This window comes from Colius striatus, chromosome 24 (assembly GCF_028858725.1).
Source record: "Colius striatus isolate bColStr4 chromosome 24, bColStr4.1.hap1, whole genome shotgun sequence".
NCBI lineage: Eukaryota > Metazoa > Chordata > Aves > Coliiformes > Coliidae > Colius > Colius striatus.
Window position 1 is genome coordinate 1,506,072 of NC_084782.1, and position 23,841 is coordinate 1,529,912.

Below are 23,841 nucleotides of genomic sequence, written 5' to 3' on the forward strand. Positions count from 1 at the left end.
GATTCATCTGTTTCCCAAAGCCATGTCCTGAGAAGAACACACATTCCCCAGCCAGAGGAGAATTCTTTTGGCAGCCTGAGCCCTCCTAAGCTGGTTGGGAGTTCATTTGAGTTGACTGAATGTGCTCACACATCTGTGATTAGACACTCACTTGTATTTTGTTGATAGCTTCCCCCTTTGAAATCCTCCCCAAAACTTCCTGAGCAGGATTTTCTTGTCCAACCATTTGTATTTTCTCTCTGAGCTGAAATAGTGCTTTATAAATAGCAAGAGCTTTATCTTGACTCCAAACCAGCAACCTCAAACTTAAAGCTAAATGCATAATTTACTGCAAATTAAACTTAATGGGACTGGAATAATTATGTTGACTTTTGGAAGTACTTAAGGATAAATACATGATTAGATATTTTGCACACCGTGAGGAAATATTTATTTGGGAGTACAAATTCTCTCCCATTGAGCCTTTTGGATGGAACATTTAGAGGTGACACTATCAGCATATAGATTGCAGTACCATTAAGGCTACTTAAATACATTATGTGGCTGCATTTGCAGCACTGGAGAGATGGGAATGGGCTGGGCAAGTCTGGTGTCTGTGCTGCTGGCTCACTGCACTGCCCATGGGGTGGTTGGCACAGCCCTGGAGGGGGTTCTTCAGCCTCTGCTCCTTGGGTATGTCACAGTAGAAGTGGTGTGGACATCTGCCCTGGGTTTGGTCTGTCCAGTTGAGGAGTGGGAGTGATTTTATGACGTGGTGGACACGAGGCTAAACCACCATAACACCCTGCAGAGCTGGGTTGTGTGTGGGTACAAGGTCACCCCAGGAGCAATTCCCACCCAGGAACTCCCCACACGTTTCTTTCCCATGAAAAAGAGCCAAGCAACATGGGCACCAACCCTTCTTTTCTCCCCAGGAGTTCTGATTCAATGAAAACTCCCTTCTAGAGCTGCACCTTTTTTGGTTGTGGGGTTTTTTAGTCCTGCAAGTCAAAACTCTGTGGGCATTTCAGCAGAGGGAGGATTTGCAGGATCCTTCTCAGCAGCTCGTGGTGTAAAACCAACAGTGACCACAAATTGCTCCTGGTTTTGCACTTGTGTTTCAAGCTCCAGCTGCTCTGAGCTGCCTGAGAGGCAAGAGCTCTGCCAGAGAAGCACTTTTCCAAGGGGGAATCCCAGCTGGCTGCTCTGGGGTCAAGGCAGCCCTGTGTCAACAACCAACACAGCAGGTAGGGGAGGGGAGGGGAAAGTCAAGGAAAAACATCTCCCCCTCCTCTCCCTCTGGGCTCTGGGTCCCTCAGCTGCTGCTTGGCAGCCAGACATCCCCAGTTGAGACCAGGCTGCTCCCACGGGACATCAGGCAGCAGCCTGGGTTAAAACAGAAATGGTAGAGGGTGGGGGTTCTTTTTCCTTTTAATGTTAGCAGAAGGGAGCTTCTCCTTTGCTTTCCTGGCAGGTGCTCCCCATCACAGCAAGAGGGAAGCCCCAGGAGCAGCACAGCTCAGACACTGGCTGGTTTGGGGCTTTCCTGGATTTCAGGATCATAGAATGGTGGGGGTTGGAAAGAGGCTCTAGAGATCATCCAGCCCAACCCCCTGCTAAAGCAGGTCCAGCTAGATCATGTTCTGGATGGACCTGGGAGCTCTATCTGTGCACACACCCACAGGGCCAAGGGCTGAGATTAACCCTGGGTGAAACCTGGTGATATCTGCTCAGGACAGACTGATTTGTGGAGCTGAAACATGGTGCATGTTGGATGAGGGTGTTGCTGAGGCTCCCCAGCTCAGCCATCTGCACCACTCCAGCTCCCAGTTTGGGATCAGAGCTCTGCTGATGGTGATGATGGTAAGTACACACAAGAAACGGGATGATGATCTTTACACACAGGCCCTGTGTGAGACAAGGTGGCACCTGAGCAGCACCCTACAGCTCAGCCTGTAGAGGACAACTGTCACCTGCCTGCTCATTCCCAGGACATGTTGGTGCCATCAAGACTCATGGACCCATCCAGGCTGTTGGGCTCATTTGCAAAGCAAAGGTGGCCCAAGCACGTGGCTGTGCCAGCAGGGATGGGAACCTGACATGCCTGTCCCCATTCCAGCCTGGTCAGACAGGCTTGGGAAGGGCTGATGCTCAGCAGAGCCTTTGGGCACTGGGGATCAGAGAGGGACTGGAGATGACCTCCCCAACCTCAGGCATGGCCATGCTTGGCCTTGCAGATCCATCCCAATTGAGTGCAGGTTTCTCTTGAAAGTTAGCAGATTCATTCATTAATCTGGAGGCTTGTAACACTCCTCCCCAGCCCTCCTTTTGCTCTCACCCTTGACTCGAGGCAACTTAATGCCACATGCAAAGGAACAAGGCAAAAGCTGAGAGGGACAGAGGTGGGGAGCCCCAGATAGGGCCCAGCACTGGGAAAGGACCCACTGCACCTGAGCCACTGAAGGAGAAGAGTGAAAAGGCAGCCTCTGCTTTGCACACAGCTCCTCTGGTGACCCTGCTCGTGTCTCTGGATATCTGGGTGGCTCCAGCCATGGAGATGGGTGGATGAGATCTGGGCACCATCCTGGTAACACTCACCATGTCCTAAAAACCTGCCCAGCTTGCAGGGGCTCTGCCTGCAGACAGGTCCTCATGAGCCAAAGACTCACCAGTGGGATCTAAAGCTCATTTTTCCTGCTCTCTTAGACACAAAGGTCACCAATGGTGCCACCACCACCTTGAGCCTCAGGGACAGGAGCAGTGGTGCAAGGACCAACCTCCCTGCACACCCCTTTACTTGCTGTCCCAGAGAGGACAGAGAGCCTGAGTTGGTCCTGCCTCAAGACCAGCACCTTTCTCCAGCCCATGAATCCATCATGTGCTCCAGCTGGGTCTTTGCACAGAACTATCTGCTGTAGGAAAGCATCCAGTGATGTGGCACAGGGAACAACAGGCAAGGACAGAGCAGAGCATCCCCTGGGAACAGCAACACCTCTGAACAGGAGAACAGGGGTCAGTGTGGACAGAAGCCCCACTGCTAACCCTGCAGCTACTGCTGGACACCATCCTGGGGCCAGGCTCCCCCTCACACCCAGCACTGTCAGTCAGCCCAGATTAGAGAATGAGCCCCTGAATGGAAGGAGAGTATCCAGGTCACCTCCAACAGCACCCTGCCATTGGCTTTGGGAAGTTCTTGCCAGCTCTCCTGGGGCACGTGTGCTGCAGACAACAGCACGAAGGAGGCGTTGGGATGACAAAGAAGCTGGGCACTGGATGGCACATTGGGATGTTACTGAAATGCAAAAGGCTGCTTTTAAGCATCCCTACTCTTCCCACTCCTGGCAGCAGGGCCCAGGGACCTGTGGCCATGCCAAGGAGCTCCTGGCTCTGCAGACCAGGGAATGAGGCATTTCACCCCATGCCCAGGCTGCCCCCCGACACATCACTCACCAGGACACGCTGATGAGCCAAAGCTGGGACAGCAGGGACATCTCTGTGAGACACCTCCATGGGATGGAGGCCTGGAATTCTGGTCCTGCACAGATGATACCAGTTACCTGTTGGCTCTCCTGGGCTCTCCATGTCTCTTCAATACATTGCAGGGATGAAGCAAGGAAGGAAAGTGGTGCCACCCACCTCCCCAAGCTCCCAGGGCCTCCAAGAGCCACCAAACTTCACCACCACCACCCTTGGCCCTGCAAAAGCAGCTCCTTATTTTACCTGAATGGGAGAAGGGACAGTTCATCCTTCCTGGTGGGAGCAGCTGCTGCTTCTCTCTTCATTAGGCAGCAGAAGAATGAATGATGCCTCTCATCAAGCCAGGGGGAAAGGGCTTTTCATCATCAGCAACCGGTGACAGCAAGTGACCAAGGAGCTGTGGCTGAAACACAGCTTGGGAAGAGTGAGGCTTCAGCTTCAGGTGGGAGGAGACCACAGGGAGGAGAGTGATGAGGCACTGAAGTGGCTCTGGACCAGCCAAGTGGCCAGTGTGGCTGTGGGTTGTGTGGCCAGGCTGCTGGGTGCAGGGCAGCCACACACCACTGACCTTGCAGAAGGTTCCTCCTCTCCCTTCTCAGAGATGCAAATTCCTCAGGTGCTTTCTGGTTTGGTTTCAGGGTTGGGATTATTTTTTGCACACCATCACTGCCACAGAGAGCAAGTGGGAAGGGAAAGGGCCAGGCAGCAGTGGGACAGTGTTGGGAAGCCCTTCCACAAGCAGGGGCTGATGTCCCTAAACAGTCCCAAACCCCCCACCCCAGGGCACTGGAGGCTGCAGGTGCCCAGCTCGTGTCTCCTGGCACCTGGGTGCTGCCACTCTGCCCTCCAGGACAGCACCATGGGGCTGGGGGACAAGGAGCTCAGCCCCAGGGACACCTCTGCCAAGGACACTCATCCCAGAGCCCTTCCCAAGTGCACTTCTGGATTTTCATTTGCATTATCCCCCCTTTTCATTATTTATTGGTAAATGTAATTACTGCACCCTTCACAAACCTTAATTAAAGGTGAAAAACAGCCCTGACTGTCAATTAGGGCTTTTTTTTCCCTCTGCTCTCCATTAGGAGTGGAGTGTTACTGGAAGTGTTTAATACCACAACACATTGGCTGCCTTGTCACAAATAAATCACCAAAGACAAGGCAGGAGCTTTCTTCACCTGAAGGCTTTGCTTACCCACAGGGTTTCCTTTCCAGCTGAGGGATGCAATGAAAGGCTTTTTCCTCCTTAATCCCTTTTCCAGCAATGGAAAACTTCCATCAGAAGTGTCAGATGAAGCTGTGGGCAGCCAGGGTGGCTGACAGGTCTTGCCCAGTCCAAGATCTCATCATGCTGTCATAAGGAGGAACCCAAGAGGCCAAACATCATCTCCTCCCCATGGTGATGGGCAACTGCAGCTCCTCTGTGCCAGGAAGGTTTTTGCAGTCCTGCAATTTGCCTTTGCCAATGTACTCCCCCCAAACTGACCTTTGGAAAAGCAAAATAAGGCCAATAACTGAGGTCTTTTGCAGCAGCTGCCTGGTGGATACCTGCAGCAGGGTTCCCCACGTCACAGCTCCCAGCCCGGAGCCAGCGAAAGAAATCCAGAGGCCATCACAAATTTGGAACATTTATTAATGCAACTGAGTTTCTTCAAAGGAAAGAAAGCCAAAAAAAATCATCATCATTAAAAAAAAACCCCCCACCACAACCCACCCCAACCAGATGCCAAGAGCTGGATGTGTGTGGAACAACCCACAGCACAACTGCCCCTCCTTCCCCAGCCCTCCCTCCATCCCACCTCACAGTCCCAATCCCTTTGGGGTCACTTTTGTTCTGTGTATAAGACAAAATCATCCCAATTTAGTGGCTTTTTGGAGGGGGTTTAAGGGGTTTTTTCCTCCTTTTTGTTGTTGGTGGTGGTGTTATTTAGTTTGTCATTAAAAAGAAGCACCACTCCAACCTGTAATACCAATAAACACCCAGCTTAAGAACAGTATTTATACTCTTTATATATATCTTTCTATAGATATCTTTTCTATGTACAGGATGTCCTTTGCCTCATTATCACATGAGCATCTCAGGAGGAGCTGGAGATCCATTGGGTTTTATTAGCACTTGCATTTCTAAGTCTGCCCTTTGCAAGAGATGCCCCTAAAACCCCAGAGACACGCAGCAAGGAGATACCAAACCCCACTCCCTCGCTTTTAAAACATATATACAACTCCTCCAGCCTCTGGGGTCTCTTTAGGACTAAGCAGAGCTTCAGTTTGCCTTATTTTCTTCTTCTTTCTGGCATCATTTTACCTGTGAAACACTATGGGATGGATCAGAGGGAGGATGAAGGTTGCCCAAGCTCCTGGGAGGTCTGGGATGAAGTAGCAGCATCACTTCAGCCCCCAGGCTCCAGGGCTGAACAGTGCCACCACCATCCCACTGCCACCACCATCCCACTGCCACCACCATCCCACTGCCACCACCATCCCACTGCCAGGACTTTCAGAGGTTCAGCTCTGCCATTTTCATACAAAACCAAACCATTTGTGCACTCTGGGACCTCTTTGCACCCAGCCTACAGCACCTTCCCTCCAGCACAGCAGGGATATGTCTACAGAGAGATGGGGACTGGGAAAAGGACACTAATTTATTCCAAGTCAAGGCTTGTGATGGGAGTAGTGGTGTTACCAGGTACTGGTGTTACCAGGTACTGGTGGAACTGGACCATTCTGCAGGCTTTGGTGAGATAAGAAGGCTATTTGGTCACAAGACAGCATGGGTACAGGACAGCAGGGGTGGAAAGAAGGGGAATAACATGGTATAGCCCTTGGAATAAGTTATTCTCAGGCTGGGTGAACTGTTTGGTGAGCACATGGGGAATGCAAGTGTCTGGGTAAAACCTCCTGATGCTGCTGAAATCCCCATCAGTGCCCCCAGGCACTCACAAGGCAGGTGAGTGGGTCACCATCCAAGGTGGAGAGAGGGCAGAGATTGCTCTCATTGCTCTGCTCCAGCCTTGGAGGGTTGATGGAAATATCTCCTGGGTTTGCTCATCCAGGGCAGCCCCAGTGCTGGGACTGGTCTGGCCTCCCCAGAAAGTGACTGTGAAGGTTTCTGCCTGGCCCTCAAGACAGAAGCAACCTGTGTCTCAGTTCCTCAAGGCTCTAAGGGCAACTCCAACCTCCACTACTCTTCTTGCACCTTCTTTGCAGAGAGTGAACCCCCTGACCACAGCTCTCCTACAACCAGGCTGTAAGCAGAAACCCCTGTAACTCCTTCAGTATCAGACAGGAAAGGTGACATCTCACACAGGATGAAGCCAAGAATCCAACAGGTACCTTCAATCCCTGTGGCACTGGGGGCACAGGGACCACCCCCCCTGCCCAGCCTCAAAGCATTGCCACAGCTCAAGGCTTCAGCACAGCTCACCCCACACCACCACCATCCCCAAAAGCAACCACCTCACTCCACCAAGCCCAGCAAAAGCCAAGCAGCATCGACAGGCAACTGCCTGGGAGCAGCATCCAATCCAGGGGGCATATGGGATGGATCCCAGCTTTGGGGATTTTAGGTTCTGGGCACCAAAGGTGTCACATGTGCAGCAGCTCACAAAAGGGGGCAGCAGGGGCTGGTGCCTTTGGGTGAGCCCAGGAGGAATCAATTGCTACAGACAGAGAAGATGGTGCAGAGGTGCAGGGGAACCATTGCTTGACAAGCTCAGCAAAGGCACAGGAGGGCTCTGGGTCAGTCCCTGCAGAGCCTGGTGACCCCTGTGCCCAGGCAGATGCAGAGCCCCCACCTCCCTCCCACCACCCCTCATCCAGGGCTGGATACACAAAAGGGTTGCAACTCACAGAACTGAAAGAAAGAGAAGATCAGACTCATGGTGCAAACAGGCAGAAACTCAAGAGCTTCTCTCAGGGCCTTTGACCAGCTCAGGGAGGGTTCCCAAGGGCAAAACCTGCCTTGGGCTCCTTGGAAAAGCACCTTCAATTCCACACACAACTCAAAAAAAGCAACATCTCTTCTCCAAATATCCATCCTTCCCTGCTGGGGAATGGCCTTGGCTCCTTCTGGCCTCCTCCTCCCTTCCCTGGCCTCCTCTGCAGCTGCTTCAGCCATCCCAGACAGCTCCCCGGGGCCCATCCTGCACACGGCGACCCCACGGCCGAGCGATTGCTGGGGCCAGGCTCAGGGCAGGAAGGAAAATGGAGAGCAGAGGATGGAGCCAGGGAGTGGCCCACACGTCCTCACACCTTTCTGGTTGTTGGTGAGCTGATGGGTTTCCTCACTGGCTTCCTTTGCTGCTTCTCTCCTCCTCACCCTTTAGCACTAACGCAACGTCCGAGCGCCGTGGGGCTGGCCCTCGCTGCCCCTCTCCTGGCCAGGTGCTATCTGCTCTCCAAGGACTCCAGGTATTCCAGTGCTATGTCATAGCAGAAATGATACTGTTCCTGTTCAGAGAGGGGGGGAAAAAAACAACAGAGTGTGTTCTGAGTTATTTCCCAGAGTTATAGAACCAGAGAATTAGTGCTGGGGGGTGGAAGGGGTCTCTAGAGATGATGCAAGTCCAATTCCCTCCTGAAGCTGCTTCCCCTAGGTCAGGTCATGATGTCTTTTGAAGGCAAAAGATGTTTTAGTAGCCCAAAGGAAAGCCTGGGGGGGAGTCTATGGGACAAAAATAGCATCAGCCCTCGCTGGTGACTTGTGTCCCCTCCTGTCCTTCGTGATGGTCTCGCTGCAGCAACAGCCAGGAGAAACACCACTTTGGGTAAACAGCCTCCATTGCTGGGGAAAGGAGATGGAGCATCTCCCAGATCCAGAGGCACTGGACACACCAAATTCCATAGAATCCCACAGTGGTGGGGGCTGGAAGGGCCCTGCAGAGCTCACCCAGCCCCTGCTACAGCAGGTTCCCCTGGCTCAGGGGGCACAGGAACGTGTCCAGGTGGGGTTGGAAACCTCCTGAGAAGGAGCCTCCACATCCTCCCTGGGCAGCCTGGGCCAGGGCTCCCTCACCTCAGCACCAAAGTAGAACTTTCTCCTCTACATGACCCATTCTCATGCTCCTGTCCTTGTCCACTCCCAGCACACAAAGCCCTGCAGGAGCTCAGGCCCTGGACATGCCCATCCCCACGAGATGTTGCTTCTTGAGCATTCAACAAGCAAAACCAGGCAGAGTGGAGGAAAAAACCACCCTAAAAACTCTATTAAATAAGGGTTTTGATGCTGCTTCAAGTGCTGGGATATCAGGTGGGAGCATCCTGGGTGTGCCAACAGGGAGGGGAGAGAGCTCATCTCCCCAAATCCTCCTCATTGAGCAACCAGCAGGAAAATCCTGTTATCCCTGTGCAGGTGGGAGGCTGCTCGGGGACCCCAGGTGGGAGTGGGCAGCAGGGGAGAAGGGCTTCAAAGAGAGAAGCTTAGATTAAAAAGCACATAATGCTTTTTGGATTAAGGAAAGGGATTGTTTCCATTTATCATCACATAAATGTAAAGCCCAGAGGCAAACTGAGGGGGAAGATGCAGGGGCAGCGAGGATCCAACCTCCCAGTGACACCAGGAGATTGGGATTCCCAGAATAGATGGTTCAGGTTCATTTGAGGCTGGAGGATGCTCGTGTCCTGATGGGAAATGTTGCCTTTTTTTTAATACCTTTGCAATTTAGCCCAATGGGCCTGGTGGCTTCATGCTTGTCACATCATCTTTCTATTATCTGCATCCCTCCCTCTGCTCTCCCCTCCCCTCCCTCACCTTCTCCTCCACTTTAATTCCTAATGCAAATCACATCCCCTCCTTGAAACCATTTCATTTTGCAACTCAGGGATTTAATAATCTAAACAGGGTAAACATTTCCAGATGACTTGCTTTTCAAACAGCATCAGGCACCTGGATTCCCCCACCATGGGGATGGACATGGACTTGCTCCATCCCCTGTCCCACCACTGAGGGCCTGAAACAGGGAACCAGCTTTTCACTCTGACCTGCTGCCTCCTCATCATGAAATGTGGCTCCATGGCTCCAACAGCTTGTGCATCAATTAATGCTACAGAATTACAGAATCTATGTTGTTAAAGCCCTGGAAGCTGCTGCAGTCCCAGCCCTCCCCTCACCCTGCCCAGCCCAGCCCAGCACTGACCCACAGCCCTCAGCACCTCAGCTCCAGGGCTTTGGGATCCCTCCAGGGCTGGGCACTCCCCCAGCTCCCTGGGCAGCCTGGCACAGGGGCTGACACCCCTCTCAGGGAAACAGTTCTGCCTCAGCTCCAACCTCAACCTCCCCTGGGGCAACTCCAGTCCCTTTCCTCTTGTCCTGTCATTTGGGAGTAGGGACTGATCCCAGCTCCCTGCAGCCTCCTGTCAGGGAGTGTCAGAGAGTGCTGCTGTCTCCCCTCAGCCTCCTCTTCTCCAGGCTCAACACCCCCATTCCCTCAGCCCCTCCCCAGCCCCTTGTGCTCCAGCCCCTTCCCCAGCTCTGTGCCCGGCTCTGGCCACGCTGCAGCCCCTCAGTGTCCCTGTGGCAGTGAGTGAGGGGCCCAGCACTGACACAGCCCTGGAGCTGCAGCCTCCCCAGGGCCCAGCACAGGGGACAATCCCTGCCCTGCTCCTGCTGCCACCCCACTGCTGAGCCCAGCCAGGCTGCCCTTGGCCTTCTTGCCCCCCTGGGCACGCTGCTGGCTCCTGTTCAGCCGCTGGCACCAGCCCCCCCAGGCCCTTTTCCTGCAGCAGCTTTCCAGCCCCTCTGCCCCAGCCTGGAGCTGCCTGGCCTTGGGGTGGCACAAGGGCAGTATCCAATGTTAAACCTCATCCCATTGTCCTCAGCCCATCACTCCAGCCTGTCCAATACTCAAAAAGCAGTTTCCTTTGATATTTCCACCAGGAATTTGTCTGACTCTACCTTAGAGCTGCTCCAGGCACCACAAACTCTCCAAAGAACTACAATTACATCCCTTGAATTCATGTGAACCTGCCTTTTTACTCCTGGGAAGGGTTTCCTGTAAGCCCAGTGCTGATGCCAAAGGCACACTGGCACACCAACACAAAGCCAAGCTCAAGGCTGCTTCCAAGGGCTGCCTCACCTCTCTGCCCACCCCAGCCCATGGCATCAGCACCCAGACATGCCCTGCATGATGCCCATAGTGTCAATCAGGATTTGGGGTGGGAAAGGAGGTGTGTTCTGGGAGATGTGCATCCCCCAGCACCTCTGCTCCCTGCTGGAGGGATGCAGAGGAGCAGTGCACAGGGTAGATGCTGGTGGCATCTGGTGCTTACCAAGGTCTCTACCATATTTGGCTTGTAGTTGCGGAGGGTCTTTGCAGCATAGAAAACATCTGCCATGTTGTGACACTTGATCATCTCCAGGATCATGGTGGAGGCACAGAAGGTGCCACTTCGGCCACCTCCATTCCTGGTGGGAGAAACACATGTGTCAACAGTGAGAAGATGGCATTAGAGCATCTCCCTTCCTCTATGCATCCCCTTCACCCCAGAGCAGGGCTCATACATCAGAGGCTTCCCCAGCTGGAGGCCCTGAAGCAGAGCCATGTGGTGGCAGGAGCTGATCCTCCCCTCTAGTCCCCACAAGAACATGAAAACACCTTTTATTGGACCACTGGGGCTTGATCTTGGGACCTCTGGGCTCGATCTTGGGACCTCTGGGCTCAGTTTCCAGCTCTGCCATGGAGCATCCACAGTGTGACCTTCAGGCACTGCATCCCTCTGCCACCCTCCTCCCAGCTGCAGGGTGACCCTGGGATGATGACTTCTTGGCTAGTGCTGGCTCAAGGAACCATCCTCATGCTCAGCTAGCTGGGTACCTCCCCCCACACCTCATCCCACACCATCACTGGTGTGGTGATCCCTGGCAGCAAAGGGGACTGGGGAGAAGAGGAGAGAACACAGTAGTGGTGTTTAGAAAGCACGTTCTCCAATTATCCTTCAGCTAATGAAGATGGACGAGGCTGTAATTAGATTCTGATTTAATGCTCTCCTGCTGCCTCTGCCCATCTGCAGCCCAAGTGTTAAATCCTACCCAAGGTGGGAGCTAGCTGGGAGGAGGGGGGTGGAGAGCTTGTCCACCTCGATGAGAAGTGGGGGGAGCTGCAGAGCTCCTGGGATGTCCCTCTCGAGGTGGTTACACACGTGGGCTGTGGCTGGGAGCTCTGCCCCACTGCCAGGCAGGGCACCAGCACTGAGGGCTGCTGCTGGTGGGTGTCCCTCCTCCTGCTGAGCACCCATCCCATGGAGGAGGCTTGCCATGGTGACCACAAGGCACCTCACCCTAATCTTGTAGCAGTCACCCTGGTGACTTCTTAGAGCAGTTCCACGTGGAACTGTGGGCACATGGGCATCTCCCCCCAGGCCTCAGCCTGCTCCTCCCCTGCTGACACTCACAGGCAATGCACCACAGTCCTGCCATCTCCACTTTCCTTCTGCCACCTCTCCACTTGGGCCAGGAGGTGCAGAAAGGACTTCTTAGAGTCTGGGGTGTCTCGATAGGCCGACCACCGCAGGTACTGGAAATGCCGGACCATCAGGTGTCCCTCCTGCAACTAGAGAAGCAAACCTCATCAGCTTGAGCCCTTGGGATGCCTCCACTGGAGGTCTGGTGGAGGGTAAGCAGGGTTTGCCACACACTCCTAGTGGAAGACAAGAGGAAAACCCTTCCCTGGTGCTTTTAAGATGGATGGGTTCAGCCCTCTCCTCCACAGCTCACGCTGGTTGCACCATCCCATCCCACCTGTGACACAGCTCATCCCACCTCACAGCATCTTGGGCTGTCTCTGTGCCACTTAAAACCAGCTACCAGACACCTCTGAGCCTGCCCCCAAGGCTCCTCCATCATGTTCCTTGTCTTGCTTGCAGAAGATCCCAGGGGATGTGGTTTTGTTGTGTTCTCTGGCTGATATGAAGCTGTTACCTACAGAGGCAGGGAGCAGTGAAGTGAGCCTTAATCCCCTGGTAATCTGGTTAGTTTGGAAACCTAATCTGGTTAGCAGGCTCCAGGAGAGAGATTACAGCCACAAAGCTAAATGAGGCCAGGCTTCAGCCAAGCTGATCTGGGGCTCTTACTCAGAAGAGCAAAGATGGGATGAAACCACAGGTCACACACTCCAGATGCATCTCAGGGCTCAGCAGCACACGTGCTGGGAGCACATGTTGGAGAAGAAAGGAAGGATCAGAGGCAGATGGGGATCCTCAGCCCTGGAGGGCTCCATCCACTCAACTTCAGGTGCCTGATGAGCAGGGTGAGCATCAGACCATCTCCAACCAGCAGCACTGGGTATTCCCCACCTGGGCAGTGGGTGCGTGGACATTGGGTGCCCACTCCAAGCAGCACACCCCAAATGCACTGAGGTGCATCTGAACCTTTCCAAGAGCTCCAGTGTGGCTCATGTGGCCTCCCCAGGCTCAAGTTTTTCCTCCTAGCTGGAAGCCAGGAAGGCAGAAGGGAAAGATGAAATGAGTAAGTGGAGTTAAACTAGGAGAAAAGTCCTCTGACATGCCAGGAAAGCTCTGGGCTGTGTTTTGAAGCTCAGCTGAAAGCTCTGTCTGGCTCTGGAGGACTTGTGACACCCCCCAACAGCCCCTGCAGCTGGCAAGGCTTGCCAAGAAGCAGCTCCATACATTTACCAGCACCCCTCCCACGATCTGCTCACTGGGGAGAACTCTTCTTAGATCCAGAGATTTCAACCACCTGCATTTCCATTTAGCACCAAGCCCATTCTCCCACCTGAGAGCACAGAGCATCTGGTGAAGGATTTGGTGCTGACACCCAGGAAATGCCAGATGCTGCCATGGGAAGTGTGAACCAAAACCCTCTTTGTGTGAAGAGTCCAAATAATGAGGAGTTCTCTCTCCTCTGACCCAACTCCCACACCCAGGCACCTTCCCAGCTGGGCTGTCAGCATCCTAAATTCCCACCTGCCTGATGACTTCTGCTGGAGCATTGGCCTCAGCCTCTTGGCAACCCTCAGGAGATTTAAAGACCTCAGGGATGGCACCTCTTTATGGCTGCCTTTTGTAGTTAAACCATGTTCATTTCTGTATCCAGCCCCTCTGTCTTCTCTTCCCAATGTCACTCTTCATTTAAAAGCAGGCTGAACCAGCCAAGTGGCAATGCAACAAGGGCAATAGGTGCAAATGGGTGTGGGGCTTCTCCCCATGCAGGAAACGGGTTCTGCTGGTCCCAGGGGAGCTGCTCAATGCAGGGAATCTTCATCCTGTGATATATGTGTAGTAGGGCAGAGATGGACCCCCAGGCAGCATGAGAAATGTCTTCTCTCAGAGTTACCTAAAACCTTGCAATGAGCTGGGAACTGCAGAAGGGCTGAGTGGAGCCAAAAGAATTGTATAGGCTGCTCTCTGCCAGGAGAGAAAAGCTGGGGCTGCATCCACTGGAGGAGCTGGATTAGGCCAAGGAAGACACCAGCATCTACAGCATCATTGAGTTAGCTGATGCCAGGGCAATGACAAGCCCCAGGACTGAGTGGTCTCACTGGGTGCAGCATCCTGCTGCTCTCCAATGAAGATTTTCACCATATCAAGAAGCACAGAATTGTTTCAGTTGTTAAAGCCCTTGAAGCTGCTGCAGTCCCAGCCCTGCCCTCACCCTGCCCAGCCCAGCACTGACCCACAGCCCTCAGCACCTCAGCTTTGGGATCCCTCCAGGGCTGGGCACTCCCCCAGCTCCCTGGGCAGCCTGGCACAGGGGCTGACACCCCTCTCAGGGAAACAGTTCTGCCTCAGCTCCAACCTCAACCTCCCCTGGGGAAACTCCAGCCCCTTTCCTCTTGTCCTGTCACTTGGGAGTTGACATCCACCCTCAGCTCCCTGCAGCCTCCTGTCAGGGAGTGTCAGAGAGTGCTGCTGGCTGCCCTCAGCCTCCTCTTCTCCAGGCTCAACACCCCCATTCCCTCAGCCCCTCCCCAGCCCCTTGTGCTCCAGCCCCTTCCCCAGCTCTGTGCCCGGCTCTGGCCACGCTGCAGCCCCTCAGTGTCCCTGTGGCAGTGAGTGAGGGGCCCAGCCCTGAGCACAGCCCTGGAGCTGCAGCCTCCCCAGGGCCCAGCACAGGGGACAATCCCTGCCCTGCTCCTGTTGATCACACTCTTTGTGATGCCCCAGCCCTTCCCCAAAGGAGGAGCAAACAAAAGCATTTCACCTCTTGCACAGGAGCTCACAGCCCTGACCTCTGCACTGGGAGAAGCCAGGGAGGCACACACACACACAGACACACACATGAAGCCCTCCTCCACCACCCTTTGCTGGCAAGGAGCCAGAGGACAGATCCTTACCCGTGTGATGTTCTGGACTCGGAAGAGACGGGACACGATGTCCTCGTCCGCCGCGCCGGACACGTACTCCACCTCCATGGGGCCGTACTGCTGGAGCCCTGGCTCAGGCCAGTACTGCAAACAGGGCTGTGGAGAGAAGAAGCACAGCTCACCATGACCAGGGTCATGTACTGGGATATAGGGAAAGGGCTTCAAGTGTCACAGGCAACAATAAGTGGGATGGAGTGGTTGGTGTTGGACACCAAGAGGAGCTGCTGGGCCCATGATGCTGTTACTGACACAGGACACAGTGCAGCCTTCTCTTCTCCAGGCTCAACAGCCCCAGGGCTGCAGCCTTTCCTCCTCACACACATGTTCCAGTCTCCTGATCACCTTGGTGTCCCTGCACCGACCTCTCTGCAGCAGTTCCCTGTCCCTCTGGAGCTGGGGAGCCCAGAACTGGTGAAGATGGGAGGAGGAACATTGGAGAGAGCCTCAGTGTTGTGCAAGCAGTGCCAAAACACTAGTGTGCTATCCATAGAAAGCACAGCACCATGAGGGCTGCTGTGGAGAATTATCTCTATCTCAGTCACACCCACAGCCTCTGCCCACTGCACAAACACAACTGGTGCTCCTGAAGATGCACTTTGCTGACCCAGGAAAAGGCAGGATGGGCCCTGCCTCAGCCCTGGCAAGCAACAGCCTGATCCTGCACAACACCAGAGCAGGACCTGGCTGCTCCAAATCTCCTCAGACCCTACTGGCTTTAGAAGCTGCTCTGCCATCAGCAACAACATGAGATGACAGTTCCCCTCACCCCAGGGCCAGGACATCCCATCATGTCCACACCACCACAGCCTGTGGCCCAGGAAAGGGCCAAGGAGTGACTCCTGCTGCACATCCCAGGCAGCACTGATGGATGGCTCAGTCCAAGGGGCACAGATGAGAACGTCTGCACACGGTGACAGCTGGGACACCAGCATGGACACACAATAGATGATGTTTGTCACTGCACTTTAACAGGGCATTTAGCATTTTCAGGTCATCTAACAGCCTAGGCCTAACTGCATGGCAAATGTGTTTGAGAAATAATTGGTTATTAATAGGGGCTATAAATCTCCAAGATCTCCAAACCTTCCAGACTCAGAGCTATAATTTGGATATTAAAACTTCCTTCAGCAAGACATAGTTCAAGTGAAGGGAAATACCCTCTAAGTCACCTTTCAGAGCTGCCTGCTGCAAAGGTTGATTTATTACCTGTTGGTCTTAAACTGGTAAACATTTAAGATGGAGCTAAATATCCTAACACAGACATCCCTGAAGAATAGATGTCCTGAAGAGAGAGGCAGGGCTAGATAATGAAGAAAAATGGCAGAGTTCCCATCAGATGGTACCAAGGGACAGTGGCCACTACAGGGGATGGGGACCTGGGGGGAAGGTGGCACAGGAGCAGGCAGCTCCTGTGAGGCTGAAGGGCATTCCTGAACCAGGGAATAAAAGAACAGGTTGAGAAAGGGAAATAAAACCTGGTTTTGCTGCCTCCTCCCCTGCCATGGTTCAGCTGATGTTTGTGCTGCAGACAGGATGGTGCTGGATGGTCTGAGTGGAGGGACAGTGAGCTGGTGGCACTGTTTCTGCCTAGACATCAAGAACATGAGAGACTTTGTTCTCCAACTTCAACTCTACAGCTTCAGACAAATAGAAGGGGACACTATCATCCCTGCTTCCATCAAGGAGTCCTAGTAGCAGCAGGATCTAACCTGGGCCAAGTACCTGGGTTCCTCCTCACACAAAGGAACCCTCAGGATGTTTGGCTGGGTGGGGGAGAGATTCACATGCAGATCAAAGCTTTTACAAGGTAGGAGATGGGGCTGGGAGCAAATGGCCTGACTGTGTCTGGTGGGTCATTCTCAGAGGATTTTGGTGGAGCAGCAATGCTGACACGTTACTCACTGAAAACTTGAGGTTTAAAATGCCCTGGAGAGCCTTTTTTAATGCTCATGTTTATCTTTGCTGATGCAGGGGCTTAGTTACCTGGTCTCTGTCTTTCTCCTTCTTGAAATGATGGCAACTCACTCCTCTGCTTTGCATTTTCTAGCTGCTCTTCTACTATAACCCCTTCTTGAACAGAGAAGAGGACCCCATCCCTCTGAGGCATCTTGTTCTGTCCCCAGTACGTTGTGTGTGCATCCCACAACTGCATCTCTCCTGGACCTCCAGAGGAGGAAAGCCTGCAGGAGACCAGGGCCTGGTGCTCAGCCTCCACAAGCTGTGGAAGAGCAGAATCTGGCCCAAACATCTCCAGTCACCAGCTCCACAGTGAAGGAGCAGAACCAGACCCAGACATCTGCAGTTACCAGCTGCACAGCGAGCGAGGCAAGGGCAATGACAGCCATCATGATGGCCAGTGCCAGCCCCCCAAACAGCCACTGCCCTGTGGGCATCTGGGAGGTGGCTCCTGCCACAGCTATGGCCCAACTGCACCATGTCAGATGGGCCATCAACACTCCCTTCACACCAGCCACAGGCCACCTCATGCTGATTTGGGTGGTCAGCTGCACCCATTCTGATGGTCCCCTGAGCTGGGCAGCTTCCACTCTGGGCTCCACCATTTCCAAATGCCTGAGTGGCAGCAGCTTCTGCCATTCCCAGACCAGGACTCCCAGGTAGATGAGCAAAAACCCACAGCCACTGCCCAGCCTGTACCAGCACAGCAAATCCTGCCACTGCCAGCAGTGGGTTGGACCCCACCAGAGCTGGGCTGGAAAGAGCAGAGAGCTCAGATAGCAAGGATGATGTAGACACAGAAATACATCAGTGTAGGAATAAGTAATAATAAAATCTTTGTTGTTCTCAATTAACATCTTTTCAAGTGTCTTGTCCTTAGTCTCACAGCTGCTGTCTCAGCCCCTGGGGTGGGAGGTGCCTTCAGGGACATGAAGGCTTTGGCTCCAGCTCACAAATGCCCAAGGTCCTGGGCACCCAGCACAAAGCCAATCTGGGGCTACTTCAAGAGCTGCACCAGCACCCAGGGCCACCCAAACTAAAGCAATCTCTCCCAGCTCTTGGGGAGTCCATCCCCCTTCCTCCCCAAGCTCAGAGCAGGGGCAGGGAGGCTGCAGGGAGCAGACTTGGGCTTCCCCTGCTCATACCACATATCACAGCTGGAGATAATCACAGCATTGCAGTTGGCAAAGTCAGATATCTGAAAGGAGTCACAGCTTGGGTTTACTGCAGGAGGAATCTTTCCCATCAGCATTTCCTGAGGCTTTCTTCAGAAGGGGCTTTTACCAAAGCATTTCAATGAGATGCTACTTCCTGATGCCCTTCCACAGACCAGGGAGTTTGGTTTCTCCAGGAGAGCAGGGCTGCAGCAGCCACTGTGGAGGATGCTCCACACTGCACTGCTATTTATGCAGAAATACCACAGTGCCCATGAGAAACCACACAATGAGCTGATAGGTTCACAGTAAATATGCAGCACTACACAGCACAGTCCAGTTGTGCAAAGATTCCTTAAATTAGGTCCCAAGGTAACAGAGCAGAGTATGATTCCTCCTCTCAAGTCAAGCATCTGCACACCAGATGAAGAGGACAACAGCCAATTAGACCAATACCAGGAAGCAGCAGACACATTTATTTCATCTCATGCCTTGTCCTGATGACTTCAAAATGGGTCTTGCTGAACTGGTGGCTTGGGTTGCAGAAATGTGAGACCCTCAACAGCATCTGAAAGCTTCCCAGGTCAGCACAAAGTCATCGAGAAGCAGATCAAAGTGGGGACACAAAGTCCTGACATCCATGGGCAGATCACTTTGTTAAACATGAACTTGATCTAAGAGCATCTCCTCTGAGGGAGCACACGAGCTGGGAAGCTCTTTGGGGCCAGCTCTGCCTCTTCTCCCAGCAAACCTCCCCAGGGCAAGAGGATCCCACATCCCAGGATGTCCCTCAGTGCGCAGGCTCTGCTTCGTCACCCCACACGACGGTCCTTTGGAGCACGTGGCATTCGGTCAGCACAGAGGGACTTGTGGGTGCACTCCCTGCCTCACTGTAGTTGTATGGAGAAATAAATGGCAGGGTATTTACACCCCAGCTGGCAGCAGTGCCACATCCATCTGCACCCTGGTGAGGAACGGCACAACGGCGCGCTCGGATCGTTTCCATCGAGTATCTGATCTCAACTCGTACAATAAGCCAGCTAATGAAGGCTGCCCAGACTGCCATTAAGAGTCTATAATGCTAATTTTATGTAAAAATCCAATCAGTTTCCTCATTGAATTAACATTACAGACCTGTAACAGACTTTTACATCTGCTCTGGTGGCAGCAAGAACGCTCCAGGCGTTCCCCTGGGAGACTGTGGTATGGTAATGGAACACCAACACAGCACCAACACAGCAGCAATGTAACACCAGTGCAGATCCAACACAGCACCAGTGCAATGCCAGTGCAGAGTCAATACAGCACCAACACAGCACCAATGCAATGCCAGTGCAGAGCCAACACAGCACCAATGCAATGCCAGTGCAGAGTCAATACAGCATCAATATAGCACCAATGCAATGTCAATGCAGCACCAACACAGCACCAATGCAATGCCAAGGCAGAGCCAACACAACATCAATATAGCACCAATGCAATGCCAGTACAGAGCCAACACAGCACCAATGCAGTGCTAATGCAGCACCAACACAGCACCAATGCAATGCCAGTGCAGAGCCAATGCAGCACCAACACAGCACCAATGCAATGCCAGTGCAGAGCCAACGCAGCACCAACACAGCACCAATGCAATGCCAGTGCAGAGCCAACACAGCACCAACACAGTACCAATGTAATGTCAATGCAGCACCAACACAGCACCAATGCAATGTCAGTGCAGAGCCACACAGCACCAACACAGTACCAATGCAATGTCAATGCAGCACCAACACAGCACCAATGCAATGCCAGTGCAGAGCCACACAGCACCAACACAGTACCAATGCAATGTCAATGCAGCACCAACACAGCACCAATGCAATGCCAGTGCAGAGCCACACAGCACCAACACAGTACCAATGCAATGTCAATGCAGCACCAACACAGCACCAATGCAATGCCAGTGCAGAGCCAATACAGCACCAGTGCAGAGCCAACACAGCACCAACACAGCACCAATGCAAAGCCAAGGCAGAGCCAACACAGCACCAATGCAATGCCAGTGCAGAGCCAACATAGCACCAATGCAGTGCTAATGCAGCACCAACACAGCACCAATGCAGTGCTAATGCAGCACCAACACAGCACCAATGCAATGCCAGTGCAGAGCCAACACAGCACCAGTGCAGAGTCAATACAGCACCAGTGCAGAGCCAACACAGAACCAACACAGCACCAATGCAATGCCAGGGCAGAGCCAACGCAACAGCAACGCAGCAGCAACGCAATGCCAATGCAGAGCCAACACAGCACCAATGCAATGCCAGTGCAGAGCCAATACAGCATCAACAAAACAGAGTCAACACAGCACCAAAGCAATGGCAATGCACCCCAATACAGCACAAACACCAATGCAGCACCAATGCAATGGCAAGACAAAACCAAAACAGGGCCAACAGTGTGAAAGCAGCATCTATGCAACACCAATACAATGTCAGTTATGCCACTGCAGCACCAATGCACCACCAAAGCAACACCAATGCTGCTGCAACACATCACCAATGCAACACCAACACACCACCAATGGTGTCACACCACAGCACCAATGCAGCACCAGATCAACACCAATGCTGTGTCAACACAGCACCAATGCAGCACCAACACACCACCAATGCTGCTGCAACACACCTCCAATGCAGCACCAAATCAACACCAATGCTGTGTCAACACAGCACTAATGCAGCACCAACACACCACCAACGCAGTGCCAACTCAGAGCTCATACAGCATCAGTGCAGCACCAACAACACACAAGTTTGCTGCTGAATGGCACCTTTGGCTTCAGCTGGCAGAGGACAACTCCTGGGTGCCACAGCCAGTGTCATCATCCCTTGCAGAGCAGAAGGAGCTGAGTGAGCAAAGCAGGGGCTGCAGTGCAGCCAAGGCAGTGGGGACAGAGCAGGACTGGGCCCTCTTGGGGCTGCAGCACTCACCCAGGCAGAGTTGGACTGGTTGAGCTGGTTGAGCATGACGATGGAGGTGCAGCCGTAGTCGTACACCAGCCGCCAGAAGTCGGTGGTGGTGTTCTGCAGCGGGTGCAGGGTGACGATGAAGGCAGCGCTCTTGGTGTAGCTCTGCAGGGAGGGAAGAGCAGCACCATTAAGCCACCACTGCACAGCCTCAGTCTCTCCATGTTCCAGTGCTGGGGAGAGGCTATAAAAATAGGTCTAAGTGATCCTTGCCCTTGGTCAGGATGGAAGTTGCTGCTTTCTGCTCTCACAAAAACAGGTGTTTTGCACAGATAACTAAGGAAAGGATCACAGAACCACACAGAATGGTGATGGTGGAAGGGCTCTGCAGAGCTCATCCAGCACAACCCCCTGCTAAAGCAGGTTCCCCTCGCTCAGGGGGCACAGGAACATGTCCAAGTGGGTTTGGAAACCTCCTGAGAAGGAGCCTCCACACCCTCCCTGGGCAGCCTGGGCCAGGGCTCCCTCACCTCAACACTCAAATAGTTTTTCCTTATGTTTAAATGGAATTTTGTGTTCCAGCTTTTGTCCATTACCCCTTGTCCTGTCACTGGAGGTCACCTCTGAGTCAAGAACAAGCAGAAGCTGTGGCTGCCTGACAGCACCCCAGCTCTGCACTCTGGCTCCAAACGAAATCATCACTCATGGCATCACCCCCACAGAATCCCACAATGGTGGGGGCTGGAAGGGCCCTGCAGAGCTCATCCAGCCCAACCCCTGCTAAAGCAGATTCCCCTCCATCACCCACACTGCCCCAGCACCTCTGGGCACTGAAAGCAGCAAAGAGAAAACCATTGACCTGGGCTCAATGCTTTTCTTGGGGCTGAAAGGGAACCCTCAAACAAAAGACTGCAAGAGGGAAGGAAGAATAAAGAAAACTGTACTTCTCATTTATGGTTTGAATGAGATTTGTCCCCTTGGTCGTCCTGTGAGGGACACAGAGCCCACAGCTGAACTCAACACTGCACAAATCAGGCTCTTAAATTAACAGACTGCAGCTCAAGCCTCCTCAGATACAGGAGCAGAGCAGAACATGCTCTGTGCCCATGAATTAGCACAGCTCTCTGCTAACAGGGAGTCCTCTGGCTACTCAAAACCTCCTCAATTAGCTCAGGGAAATGTCTCTGTTGAACCCATCCCGCTGCCCTGTCCATGGGGCAGCAGTGAGACCCCCAGCTCTCAGTGAGAGCTTTCCACCCTGGAGGGAGGTGATGGGAGGGAGAAGGGTGAGGGAGATGTGTTTTATCCCTTCAGCAAGAATTTCATCCAAAGGGCTTTTTTTCTGCCTACAAAAAACCTTTTATTCTCTGACCCTGTAGCAGAGATTAAGGAAGGCTCAATGAGATACAAAAATAAAATGGATAAGCAAACACCAGGCAAGCTGCAAACAAAGCTCCCAGCCCACATAGGCAAAGCCTGCAGCCCAAGGGGTGCAGCTCCCCAGGAGCCAGCAGCCACCTCCACTTTACAAAGTGCTGTTTGCTGCATGAGCAGGTGTCAGGGAGAGGGGATCTGCACAAAGATGTGGCATGAAAAATCACCCACAGGCTGAAAAAATGCAGGGCTCAGCCTGGTGCCAGCACTCAGCTGTGAGCAGGAGGGTTTGGGGAAGGTGGCTGCAGTGGGGGCTCAGCGCTGGCCAGGAAAAGCACCCGGCTCGTTTCAGGGAGAGGAAAGTGGTTTTGATGATAAATGACCCATCAGTCGGTGCAGGCTCAGAGCCTGCAGCATCCTCTCTGCTCTGCTTTGCAGTCATCAGCAGGTAGGAAACAGCTTTGCTGTTTACAGGTGTCATTTCTGACCACCCTGAGGGGTGCACAGTGGCTTCAGGACCACTTCAGAGCCCCCTGAAGCGCACTGGGAGAAGGGGGGGCAGGACGATGCAGGGCAGCACACAGGAGAGGCTCAATGCTACCAACCCCTCCCAGACCTTCCTCTCCCTCCTGTGCTCCACACTGCTACAAAATGAATGAAGACTCTTTTGTGCAGCTTGTGAGAGAGGGTGAAAAGCTTTTGCAAGACAAGCAAGGTGCTGCTACACAAAGAAGGGGTGAAGGAGCTCGCTACAGCGGTCCCAGCCCTCCCTCCTCCTGCACAATGAGGGCACAGATCCAAACCCAGCCAAGTTTTGCTGTGAGAAGCCACCTGAGATGACCCACAGGGGTCTCCCCTCCCTCCCCACAGCACACTCACATCGGTTAAGGCCGCGTTGATGTAGTTGTTGCTGTCTCCATCCACGGAGATGAGGAAGGGAAGGCATCGGTCTGGCGGCAGCACGTCCATGCTGCGGTTCCTCTCGCGGTTGCGGGGCAGCAGGGCGATGCTGCACTCCTCCACGTCCAGGTGGGGAGTCACTGAGTTCAGGGTCTGCAGGAACACATGCTCCCCTTAGTTCCCACATCCTGCCTGCACCAGGGCCAGGCATCTCTGCCAGAGCCCACTGGGCCCAGCAGTGGTGGGACACAGAAGCCCTGAATGGTGGGGGCTGGATGGGCCCTGCAGAGCTGCTCCAGCCCAATCCCTGCTAAAGCAGGTTCCCCTCGCTCAGGGGGCACAGGAACATGTCCAGGTTGGGTTGGAAACCTCCTGAGAAGGAGCCTCCACACCCTCCCTGGGCAGCCTGAGCCAGGGCTCCCTCACCCACGCTGGCACCAGGAGGGTGATAAGCAAAAGGGGGTTACAAAGGGGCTGTTTTGGGGCTACTCACCTGAAACTCTTCCCGCAGCTGTGAGGAATTGCTCTGAGGCTCTATCCTCACCATCTCCTTGTAGGTGGGCTTGAACTCACTGGCAGGGATGCTGGTCTCCCCACACAGGCAGGCTTCCAGGATGGCATCGTGGATGAACACATACTGCTCCTTTGAAAAGACGTGTAGATGAGGTGCTGAGGGCCATGGGTTAGTGGTGGGCTTGGCAGGGCGAGGGGAGGGCTTGGACTTGAGCTTAAAAG

At 53.6% G+C, this 23,841-nt stretch overlaps 1 protein-coding gene across 3 annotated transcripts in view; it reads right to left on the bottom strand.

The window, feature by feature from the left end:
• Positions 1–5,254: 5,254 nt before the first annotated feature.
• The window catches only part of PTPRU (protein tyrosine phosphatase receptor type U), a 69,413-nt gene continuing 50,826 nt past the window's right edge, over positions 5,255–23,841 (bottom strand). For all 3 annotated transcript variants that reach the window (XM_062014413.1, XM_062014412.1, XM_062014411.1), the window contains 7 exons: positions 23,600–23,749; positions 23,086–23,259; positions 20,857–20,997; positions 14,742–14,867; positions 11,842–11,999; positions 10,720–10,855; positions 5,255–7,902 (listed from right to left, as the gene is read on the bottom strand). In XM_062014413.1, coding sequence (XP_061870397.1) covers positions 7,840–7,902; positions 10,720–10,855; positions 11,842–11,999; positions 14,742–14,867; positions 20,857–20,997; positions 23,086–23,259; positions 23,600–23,749 — 948 coding nt within the window. In that variant the 3' untranslated portion in view covers positions 5,255–7,839. The remainder of the gene's footprint in view (positions 7,903–10,719; positions 10,856–11,841; positions 12,000–14,741; positions 14,868–20,856; positions 20,998–23,085; positions 23,260–23,599; positions 23,750–23,841) is intronic.